This window comes from Carcharodon carcharias, chromosome 12 (assembly GCF_017639515.1).
Source record: "Carcharodon carcharias isolate sCarCar2 chromosome 12, sCarCar2.pri, whole genome shotgun sequence".
Classification (NCBI taxonomy): domain Eukaryota; kingdom Metazoa; phylum Chordata; class Chondrichthyes; order Lamniformes; family Lamnidae; genus Carcharodon; species Carcharodon carcharias.
The window spans coordinates 14,187,566-14,199,766 of NC_054478.1; the positions used below are offsets into that span (position 1 = coordinate 14,187,566).

The window sequence follows — 12,201 nt, forward strand, 5'->3', positions numbered from 1 at the left end:
TTGAGCAAGTTCTGAGAGCAAATAAAACACTTAAAAAAATAATAAATAAATAAATAAATTCTGAGAGATGTGTGCTCTAGTTTCCAGCCTTGGGACATCCAGGGATATGAGGTTAGTCACTATTAGTGATGCTTCACATGCCGATCTTCCCGATGGATCCTCTAGCACAGCCGGGATCTTCATATTCTTGCTGGGAAAGCTGGATAAGCGTTGCCCACTGGCTTGGGAGGCCAAGGAAATAAAAAGGGGGGTGAAAAGCACCTTAGCTGCTGAAACGTTAGCCTTAGTTGAGGCGTTAGATATGGGGGTTTACTTGTCCAATACACTGACAGAAATATTATATAAGGGGCAATGTGGGGAACGTTTGCCCATTGAATGTTATGTTGATAACCGGTCTCTTCGGGACAACGTTCATTCCAGGAAAAGTGCCACGGAAAAGAGATTATGAATAGACTGAGCCAGCATAAAGGAGATGTTAGAAAGAAAAGAGATCTCTAAGATAAAATGGGTTGACGCAAGTCACCAACAATCAGACTGTTCTACAAAAAGGAACACCTGCTCTAAAAAAAATGATTAAAAGTGTTGGAAGAGGAGTGTCTAATAATGATGCAATGACAAAATTGTTTTAGTTTTAGAATTGTGTGTGTGCTTTTAATTTTAATTTAAAAAGCAAAGAGGGGAATTTGTTAATATGGCAGTCATCTTGTTAAAACTATTGACAGTTAAACAGGTGACGGACATGAATTATTCCAACTGAATAGAATAAAAAGGTACAGCTGGAAGGAATACTGTGGGGAAGCTTCTAGGAAGTTCGTGGCACTGAGGAGTTGTTTTTGAAATAAACCAGCTTCAACCAAGAGACCAGCCTGGATTAATTCTTCCAGCACAACCTCTTATTGTGAGGAACAGGGTGAGCAGCCAGAGGTTGTGGTTCTTATTGGTACCAATGACATAGGTAACAAAAGGATGAAGTCCTCCAAGCAGAATATAGGGAGCTAGGAAATAAATTAAAAAGCAGGACCTCAAAGGTAGTAATTTCAGGATTACTTGCCAATGCCACATTCTAGTGAGATCAGGAATAGGAGAACAGACCAGATGAATGTGTGACCGGAGAGATGGTGTCGGAGGGAGGGATTTAGATTCCTGAGACATTGGGACTGATTCTGGGGAAGATGGGGCTGGTGCAGGCTGGACAGGTTACACCCCAGTGGGGCTGGACAGGTTACACCCCAGTGGGGCCAGGCAGGTTACACCCCAGTGGGGCTGGACAGGTTACACCCCAGTGGGGCCGGACAGGTTACACCCCAGTGGGGCCGGACAGGTTACACCCCAGTGGGGCCGGGCAGGTTACACCCCAGTGGGGCCGGACAGGTTACACCCCAGTGGGGCCGGACAGGTTACACCCCAGTGGGGCCGGGCAGGTTACACCCCAGTGGGGCCGGACAGGTTACACCCCAGTGGGGCCGGACAGGTTACACCCCAGTGGGGCCGGACAGGTTACACCCCAGTGGGGCCGGACAGGTTACACCCCAGTGGGGCCGGACAGGTTACACCCCAGTGGGGCCGGACAGGTTACACCCCAGTGGGGCCGGACAGGTTACACCCCAGTGGGGCCGGACAGGTTACACCCAGTGGGACCGGGCAGGGGTGTTCACTCATACTGTGGGGAGGGTTTGAACTAGATTGGCAGAGGATGGAAACCTGAATGGAAACCTGGGGAGACACAAGAGAAGGTAACAAAGATAGGAATGAAAGATAGAAAAGTAGAAAGTGAAAGTGGAAGGCAGAGGAAACAAGGGCTAGCAGCAAATAGGGCCATAGTACAAAAACCATGTGTAAAAATGTCAAAAAGACAAGTCTAAAGGCGTTATATCTGAATGCATGGAGCATTCACAATAAGGCAGATGAATTAACAGTGCAAATAGATGTAATTGGGTACGATATGATGGTGATTATGGAGACATGGCTGCAAGGTGACCAAGGCAGGGAACTGAATATCCAAGGATACTCGACGTAGGAAGGACAGGCAAAAAAGAAAAGGAGGTGATGTGGTATTGTTAGTTAAAGATGACATCAGTGCAATAGTAAGAAAGGATATTGGCTCAGAAAATGTAGATGTAGGGGTGGAAAACATTAGTGGGAGTTGTCTATAGGGCTCCAACAGTAGTTATAAGGTAGGGGATGTTATTAAACAGGAAATTAGGGATGCAGGTAACAAGGGTGCTACAGTATTCATGGAAATCTTTAATCTACATACAGACTGGTCAAACCAAATTAACAATAATACTGTGGTGGATGAATTCCTGGAGTGTGTATGAGATGTTTTAGAGCAGTATGTCTGGGAGATGACTAGGGAACAGGCTATCCTAGATTTGGTATTGTGCAATGAGCAGGGTTTAATTAACAATCTTGTTGTGTGGGGTCCTTTAGGGAACAATGACCATAACATGATAGAATTCTTCATTAGAATAGAAAGTGAGGTGGTCTAATCTGAAACTAGGGTCCCAAATCTTAAAGGTAACAATGAAGGCGTGAGTTGGCTCAGATAGATTGGGGAACTTCATTCAAAGACATGACAGTGGATAGACAATGACTAACATTTAAGGAATGAAACTATACAGCTATATATTCCTTTCTGGTGCAAAAACACAACAGGAAAAGCAGCTCAACAATGGCTAACAAAAGAAATTAAGGATGGTATTAGATCCAAACAGGAGTCATATAAAGTTGCCAGAAAAAGTAGCAAACCTGAGGATTGGGAGCAGTTTAGAATTCAGCAAAGGAGGACCAAGAGATTGATTAAGAGGGGAAGAATAGAGTATGAGAGTAAACTTGCAAGGAAATAAAAGCGGACTGTAAAAGCTTCTAAGTATGTAAAAAGAAAAAGATTAGTGAAGACAAATGTAGGTCCCTTACAGTCCGAAATGGGAGAATTTATAATAGAGAAAAGGAAATGGCAGAGCAATTAAACAACTACTTCAGTTCTGTCTTCACAGAGGAAGACACAAAGTAACTTCCCAGAAATACTAGGGAACCAAGGGTCTACTGAGATGGTGGAATTGAAGGAAATTAGTATTAATAAAAAAAAAATAGCGCTGGAGAAATTAATGAGACTGAAAGCTGATAAATCCCCAGGGCCTGATAATCTACATCCCAGGGTACTAAAGGAGGTGGCCATGGAAACAGTGGATGTGTTGGTTGTCATCTTCCAAAATTCTGGATTCTGGGACAGTCCCAGCAGATTGGAGGGTGGCAAATGTAACCCCACTATTTAAAAAAGGAGGGAGGGAGAAAACTACAGACTAGTTAGCCTAACATCAATAATAGGGAAAATGCTAGAATCTATTATAAAGGATGTGATAACAGGCCACTTAGAAAATATCAACAGCATTAGACAAAGTCAACATGGGTTTATGAAAGGGAAATCATGTTTGACAAACCTACTGGAGTTTTTTGAGGATGTAACTAGCAGAAAAGATAAGGGTGAACCAGTGGATGTGGTGTATTTGGATTTTCAGAAAGCTTTTGATTAAGTCCCACATAAGAGGTTAGTGTATACAATTAAAGCACATGGGATTGGAGGTAATATATATTGGCATGGGTTGAGAACTGGTTAGCAGACAAGAAACAGAAGGAATAAATTGGTCTTTTTCGGAGAGGCAGGCAGTGACTAGTGGGGTACCACAGGGATCAGTGCTTGGGCCCCAGTTATTCACAATATATATATAAATGATTTGGATGAGGGAACCAAATGTAATATTTCCAAGTTGCTGATGACATGAAACTTGTTGGGAATGTGAACAATGAGGAGGGTATTACGAGGCTTCTAGGCATTTAAGACCAGTTGAGGGAGTGGGCAAATACATGGCGGATGCAGTATAACATGGGCAAGTGTGAAGTTATGCAGTTCGGCAGGAAAACAGAATGGCAGAGAGTTATTTAAATGGTGATAGATTGGGAAATGTTGATGTACAAAGGGACCTGGGTGTCCTTGTACACCAATCACTGAAAGCAAGCATGTAGGTGCAGCAAGCGGTTAAGAAGGCAAATGGTATGTCGGCCTTCATTGCGAGAGGACTTGAGTACAGGAGCAGGGATGTCTTACTGCAGCTGTACAGGGTCTTGGTGAGACCACACCTGGAATATTGTGTGCAGTTTTGGTCTCCTTACCTAAGAAAGGATATACTTGCCATAGGGGGAGTGCAGTGAATGTTCACCAGACTGATTCCTGGGACAGCAGGATTGTTGTATGAGGAGAGATTGGGCTGAATGGCTTGTATTCACTGGAGTTTAGAAAAATGAGGGAATCTCATTGAAATATATAAACATCTGACAGGGATGGACAGACTGGATGCAGGGATGAAGTTTCCTCTGGGTGGAGGGTCTAGAACAAGGGGTCACAGTCTCAGGATACAGGGTAGACCATTTAGGACTGAGATGAGGAGAAAGTTCCCACCTTTCCCCCCATTCCCCACCCTCTGTTCTCCAAAATTCTTTGAATGAGCTTTAATATCATATTTGTCGAGTGTGTACATGGGACTTCGATTGCCCCTTGTATACACTACCCAATCATCCTCTCCATTCACCATCTACATTCACCCGCTTTATACTACAGTCATGTGGTTATGTTAACAGACTAGGGGCCTGGACTGATATCCAAGAGAACATGAATTCAAGTCCTTCAGTGCAGCTTGAATTCAGTTTAAAATATCTGGTTGGGAGCAGAATAATACTTGAAGCAGATCCCAGCAGATATTAGTTGTGTTAACTAGCTGATAAATATAGAATTATGTAGAAGGTACATCATAGAATCAGAGAATTCAGCCTGACTGATCTGTGCCTAAGTTTGTTCCTCCACATGAGCCTCCTCCCACCCTCTCCTCATCTAACCAATCAACATATTCTTTATCCCTTTCTCCCTGACATGTTTATCTAGCTTCTCTTTAAATGTATCCATATCATTCACCCAACCATCCCTGAGTTCCACATTCTCACCAATCTCTGGGCAAAGACATTTCTTCTGAATCCCCGTTGGATTTATTCATGATGATATCCGTGGCCCCTGTGCTTTGCTTTGCTCCCACAAGTGAAAGCATCTTCCCCACATTCGCCCTATCAAACCCAGACATTATCATGAAGGCCACCCCTCAGCCTCTCTCTTTTGGGAGAAAAAAGTTCCAACCTGTTTGATATTCCCTGATGGTTCTAACCTCTCAGTTCTATTGCAAACTATGGAAACATGGGAGTGAGCTCCAGGCTGGAATCTTATCACAGGGTTTGGTTGGTTTATACATATAGAATACCCAGGAGTGAGGTTCATGTCTGGAAGCAGTCCATGCCCAAATGCAGCAAAACCTGGACAATATCCAGGCTTGGGCTGACAAGTGGCAAGTAACATTCATGCCACACAAGTGCCAGGCAATTACCATCTCCAACAAGAGCGAATCCAACCATCGCCCCTGATGTTCAATGGCATTACCATCACTGAATCCCCCACTATCAACATCTTGGGGCTTACCATTGAACAGAAACTGAACTGGACTAGCCATATAAATACTGTGGCTACAAGAGCAGGTCAGAGGCTGGGAATCCTGCAATGAGTAACTTACCTCTTGACTCTCCAAAGCCTGTCCACCATCTACAAGGCACAAGTCAGGAGTGTGAAGGAATATTCTCCAATTGCCTGGATGAGTGCAGCTCCCACAACACTCAAGAAGCTCGACACCATCCAGGACAAAGCAGCCCCGCTTGATTGATACCCTATTACCACCTTAAACATTCACTCCCTCCACCACCGACGCACAGTAGCAGCAGTGTGTGCACCATCTACAAGATGCACTGCAGGAACTCACCAAGGCTCCTTAGACAGCACCTTCCAAACCCACGACCACTACCATCTAGAAGGACAAGGGCAGTGTTCCAGGATTTTGACCCAGCGACAGTGAAGGATCGGCGATATATTTCCAAATCAGGATGGTGCTGGTGTTCCCATGTGTCTGCTAATATACCCAGGAGCGAGTTACAGAATCACGGAGAGGCTCGGGCTGTGATTTAAAATTGATCAGATCGGAAATAAATGAATATTTTGAATGTTTGACATCCTTTTTGTATTTTACGTTTAAAATGTTTGCTCCACAAAAGAGAAGCGTTTCCCGGTGGAACGTTTCATCAGAGTTAAAGAAACCACTAACCCGGAGCTCGGATGATATCATTGGGCCACAGAGTGGGAGGAGGAGAAGCTGCAGAGAGACTTTTAAGGCAGAGCGCAATGTCAGCAGCTCACATTTTAGGGATGTGATTGAACAATTGCACCCTCTTCATTCCCAGAGAGGTGATTTGATCCGCTCAGAATCCTCTTTGCGGTTACTTGTTTTTTAAATCAATGTCTTGAGCAGCCGGAAGAAGACAATTAACTGGCAGAGAGTTTGCGGGGTTGTGAGAGGGGGCAGATACCTTAATTCTGAACTCAACACTGTGACTGAAGTTGCTTCCCGTTTCCGCCCCTCAGAGGTTGATGGATTTTACTGGAACTTGCTGCGGGACCATCAGAAAAACTGAACAACTTCTCCGCAAAACAGAAACCGCTTTGGATTCACCACGGGAAGCATCAGGAGGTCGAACCAGGATCGACGGGGCTCCGCTTTCGATTGAAGTAGAAGCTTTCCACCCCCAACTTAGGCGAAGCGCTGGAGGCGGGAGTGAGGATCAGGATTGACCTGAACGAATCCCACACAGAAGCTGAACTCCAGGCGTTAGGAGCTTGGGATTCCTGGGACAGAGTCACTGGGACTCGGGTGGTCAATGGTGAGTGGACTCAGTCCTGTCCTTAGGAGAAATTAATTCCACTCAATTTCCCGCTGGTAAATTGTTGGACTGCTCTTGTACTGAGATCGCTCTTGCTCTGAAATTGAACTGTCTGGTCTCGGTATTGGTCTGATTCGCCGGCACCCGGCGTTCGGAGCCCAGTGGGTGTAACATGAGTGAGAGCTGGGGTGAATGCATCAACAACTCAAGTTCCGGTGCTGGTTTAGCCTGTCAGAAGGTCCTGATCAACCTGCTCTCAGTTCCTCTATCCATCACCATCATAGTGGGCAACCTGGCCATCATCGTGGGGATCATCGGCAACAGGAGGCTGCACAACACCACCAACTATTACATGCTGAGTTTGCTGCTGGCTGGCTTGTTCACTGGGATCATCCTGCCTTCCCTTGCCAGGATGAGCTTCAAGAGTCAGTTTGCCTTCCAGGCCTGTTTCATCTTCCATCTCTTCCCAAACTTCATCTTCCTCTCTTTCCTCTCCAACTTGCTGGTAGTTCAGTACAACAGGTATGCTTGCATCATCCATCCTTTTCATTATGGGGTTTCCTGGATTCACAAGTATGTTCCCGTTGTTGTTTTGACCACCTGGGTCCTGCCCTTGCTTTTTGCCTCACTGCCTTTGATCGGTTGGAACAACTGGAGCCCGGATAACGAAACTTGCTTTTTCAAATACGTTTTCCCCCATGCCTACATTTACCTGGAGATCTATGGCCTGCTCATCCCTTCCATCTTGGCCATCACTGCTATGATTGGCCGAATACTCCATGTGGCGCGAGGTCAGATGAAAGCAATTAAGAAGATGCACAGAGCAGTGCAGAGCAACTCGACTGCATTGGAGCAGCAACTGGATTTTAAATACGCCAAGTGTATCATAGGATTCTTCTTCATCTTCTTGGTTTGCTGGGTTCCTTATATCGTCTTCATCCATGTCTCCTACTTTGTGAAGGATAGTGGACACGGACACAGGATCCACATCATTCTGTCCTCTTTAGGGACCAGCAGTGCAGCTCTCATCCCCTTCGTCATGGTCCTGAATAACAAGGAATACTTTGAACTGTGGAGAAAAGTTTTCCAAAAAGTTTTTCAATGTTGTGCAAAGATGCCTAACGTCAACTGATGTGTTTGTTTTATTGTGTAATATTTATTTTATAGGCTTTCAGGTCTTCCAATTCAGATCCAAGCCTGAAGTTTGTGGTTCAGGACTCTGCTCCAGAGATTTGAACACAAATCCAGGTTGACACTCCAGAGCAAGGGGAGTGCTGCACTGTTGGAGGTGCTGTCTTTCAGATGAGACATTTAAACCGAGGCTCCTCTCAGGTGGTTGTAAAAGCTCCCCTGGCCTATCCTATCTGAAGAAGGGCAGGGGGAGTTCTCACAGCAGTTTAAAAAAAAAAAGCCCAAAAACTGGTAGAAAGCTCAGTAGCTCAGGCAGCATCTGTGGAGAGAAACAGAGTTAATGTTTCAGGTTGAGTTTGATCCTGATGAAAGGTCACTCGACTGGAAATGTTAGCTCTGTTTCTTTTAGCAGTTGCTGCCTGACCTGCTGAGTTCTTTATTTCTCGAATTTTCACTCTATATTTCAGTATCTGCAGTATTTAGCTTTTGTACTAGAGTTCACGACAGTGTCCTTGAGCAACGTTACTACAACAATCGAGTAATTATCACTTTGCTGCTTGAGGAAGTTGCTCTGCACAACTTGGCTGTTATGTTTCCTACTTTATATACTTCAAAAACACTTCATTTGTTGTAAGCACTTGGTTCACTGGGAGGTGGTGAGATATGTTACCATGAACCACGGCTGTCACACAGAGGGACACCAGTCATTGGCCGGTTCAGTGCATCTACTTCAACCTAGACCATCGGAGCTCAAGCAATATGTTTTCTGACCAAATCCAGAGAGGAATTTCTAATCCACTTCAACCCAACTGACATTCAGATTTGTATTTTGTTGTTCATCTTTTCTGGAGGATAAGTTTTTATTTGATACATTTTTTAGTTGCTATGCGTTGGATGGAAGCAGACCCTGTAAAGTTAGTTTCTGTTCTTTAAAATTTGGGGTTTTGCTGTGAGTGCAATTTATAAACCTCTTATTAAACCGGAGCCTTGAATGTTACTGTATAAAACCACAGCTGAAGGATGTGGGCTTGAAAGTGCTAACCTCATTGAGTGAATGAGTCAATGCGATGGAGAAGCAGAAAACACCAAACCAGACACAAAGCGAGTCAGTCACCGGAATTAATTTACCGGACTTAAAACCCCAATAAAGGCTCTTCTGAATTTCTAAGATCCTGTCACCTCATTGAAATGTCCCAGGATGAATGAAAGCTTGAAATGTGGTATGACACTTACATTGCATATTTAAATGTGGTATCACATGAGAAATGCATGTCACAAATTTTGTCACATGAGGATTACATGCCAAAAGTGGTATCCCATGTGAATTACATGTTTAAAAAAAAAATTGTATCTCATGTGATGTGGCTGTAATGTGAGAAAGTGGAGTTGATTTAGAAGATCAGCCACGATCTTATTGAATGTTGGAGCAGGCTCGAGGGGCTACTCCAGCTCCTATTATCTTCTTATGCATGTCGAAATTAGAATCATGTGTGAATTACATGTTAAAATTGGTCTCAGCAAGGGCGGCCATGTTGGAATGTCATAAATATTAGTGTCCTATAGGGATGGAAATCAACTGCCCTCATCCGGTCTGGGGTAATATGTGAGTCCAGTCCCACCCCCACTAGGGCCATCAGTCCCTTGCTCGTCTTGCTTTCTACCCTTAATGTCACCATTAGCACTTTTCTAGGCGAATATCATCACCGTCAACACCCCCTTGTCCTTTTGTCTATGACATCTTTTGACAATCTCCACCTATCACTGGCCCTCTATCCAACTCTACCTGTCCCAGCCCCCTTAAACCAGCTTATATTTCACCCCTTTTCTATTTTTCCTTAGTTCTGTTGAAGAGTCACACGGACTCGAAACGTTAACTGTGTGCCTCTCCTCAGATGCTGTCAGACCTGCTGAGTTTTTCCAGCTATTTTTATTTCTGTCCCACACCAACACAGTCGACTCTTAACTGTTCTCTGGCATCATATGGAATGTAGCTCAGCTGTCTAAAGTCTACAATGGTTGAGAAAAGCAACTCACCACCACTGCCTTCCCAGGGCAACTAGGGATGGGTAATAAATGCTGATCTTGACGGCAATGTCCACATCCTCAGTATGAAATGTTAAAAAGGGTTAATTATAATCAGTGATTCACTGCTAGGTGTCCCAAAGTGACTGATGTAAAAACCTTTGAATAGTATCAAACTGAGACTGGCTGCTTGGGGATCCCTATCAAGGGTTAGAGGGGAGTTGAGGAGATATTTTTACATACAGTGGACGGTGTGGGTCTGGAACTCGCTGCCTGAAATGGTGGTAAAGGCAGAAACCTTCACTGCATTTAAAAACACCTGGATATGCCCTTGAATAACTGTAGCCCACAGGGTTCTGGACCAATAGCTGCAGGGTGGCATTTGACTGGATAGCTCTTTTTTGGCTAGCACAGAAATGATGAGCCAAATGGCTCCTTCTTTGGCATAGATTTTCTAGGGTTTTATGTTTTAAATCTGATTGGTTTAGGAGATAGACCGTTGGTCCCATTGTTCACTGAAGTCCCAGTGCCTCATTGGGAGCTCACTCTTTGAGTAACTTACAGGGAAAGACGTTATTTGAGCTAATGGATTCAGTTAAAAGTCTAACTAATAGGGCAGGTTGTATGGTGTTCCACAATCGCAAAATCCCACCCAATGTTTCATTTCAGGGGCTGAGGGTCCCCACTGAGTGGCAGAGATTGTGAAACACAGATTGCCGTAAATGCTGGAGTTGTGATATTGCAGAGGACTAAATCCAGTGAGAGTGACTCACGTTTTCTGTTCCCGTCCGTAACCTTCCTCTAATGGCTGGCTAGGGGCTTAGCCAGCACTGGGTGAGGAGTGAGATTTACCAGATGGCTCTGTCATGATCTTGAGTGATACAGTAACAAGAGAATTAAAATACTGGAGTTTAAAAGGGGAGTGGGGCCATGATAAGCCCCGAATCAGTCTGTCCAAAACTTTCATGGAAATTCACAGAGTCTCTTCCTCTGAGGGAATTCTCAATGTTTCCGGTCCTGTCTGATGTTCCTCCTTCACCGAGCCTTTAGGACCTGTTCCCTTCCTCCCATCAAATCTCAAGCCCTGGGGAAAATCAGATTCATACCGTTTAAAAATAATTTGTATCCCGATAGTGCCTTTTTTTAAACCTCAGCACGTCCTAAAAGAATTTTACAGCCAATTAAGTACTTTTAATTTTGAAGTGTGGTTTCTGTCATAATGTAGGAAACCCGGCAGTCAATTTGCGCACAGCAAGCTCCCACATCCAGCAATGTGATAATGACCCAGATCATCTGTTTTTTAATGATGTTGATTGAGGGATAAATATTGGCCAGGACACTGGGGAGTATTCCCTGCTTTCTTTGAATGGTGCCATGGGATCTTTTGTGGGGGCAGATGGGCCTCAGTATAACGTCTCATCCAAAAGGCAATGTTATGGACTTGATTTTCCAGGTAGGTTTCTCATTACGAACTTTATTTCCACACTTCAGCAGCAGTTACAGGTTTCCATCAAGCTCCACAACCAGAACTCCCATGCTAAGGTTCCCTGCACTTATAGCCAATTCATTGCCACTGTCATATGATTCTATGCAACACAATAACTCTTAAAGCTATAGTCACTATATTTCTTAAAGCTACAATTACTACAGGCAGCATCTCTGACAATGCAGTACTCCCTCAATACTGCACTGGAGTGTCAGCATAGATTGTATGCTCAACTCACTGGAGTTGGACTTAAATCCTCAACCAGCTGACTCAGAGGTGAGAGGGAGTGCTACCCTGAGGTATGGCAGACAGTCCTCCAGGTTAGAGTCAAAGATGAGGAGAAATTTTTCTCTCAGAGGGTTGTGTGACTTTGGAACTCTCTGCCTCAGAAGGCGGTGGAGGCGGGGTCACTGAATATTTTTAAGGAGGAGGTAGATAGATTCTTGTTTGGCAAGGGAATCAAAGGTTATTGGGGGTAGATGGGAATGTGGAATTTGAAACACAAGCAGATCAGCCATGAGCTTATTGAATGGTGGAGCAGGCTCAAGGGGCTGAATGGTCTACTCCTGTTCCTGTTTCTTATGTTAGTGCAAGTCATGACTGATGACCTGTACGGACACAAAGAGGTAGGGAAGGGGGCCAGTGGTACACAAGTGGAGGGCCAGCAGAGCACACAAGTTGCATTAATGAACACTGAATCACACAAAGACGTCATCTGCCAACCTTTAGAGTTGTGCAAATGCTGCTCAGACTCACTG

General features: G+C 44.4%; 1 protein-coding gene across 1 annotated transcript; it reads left to right on the forward strand.

The window, feature by feature from the left end:
- The first annotated feature begins 6,240 nt into the window (after nucleotides 1–6,240).
- LOC121284605 (G-protein coupled bile acid receptor 1-like) lies at nucleotides 6,241–9,100 on the forward strand. Its single transcript, XM_041200107.1, has one exon. It carries the CDS (start codon nucleotides 6,977–6,979, stop codon nucleotides 7,934–7,936), a length of 960 nt encoding a protein of 319 aa, XP_041056041.1. The 5' UTR covers nucleotides 6,241–6,976; the 3' UTR covers nucleotides 7,937–9,100.
- The last annotated feature ends 3,101 nt before the right edge of the window (nucleotides 9,101–12,201 follow it).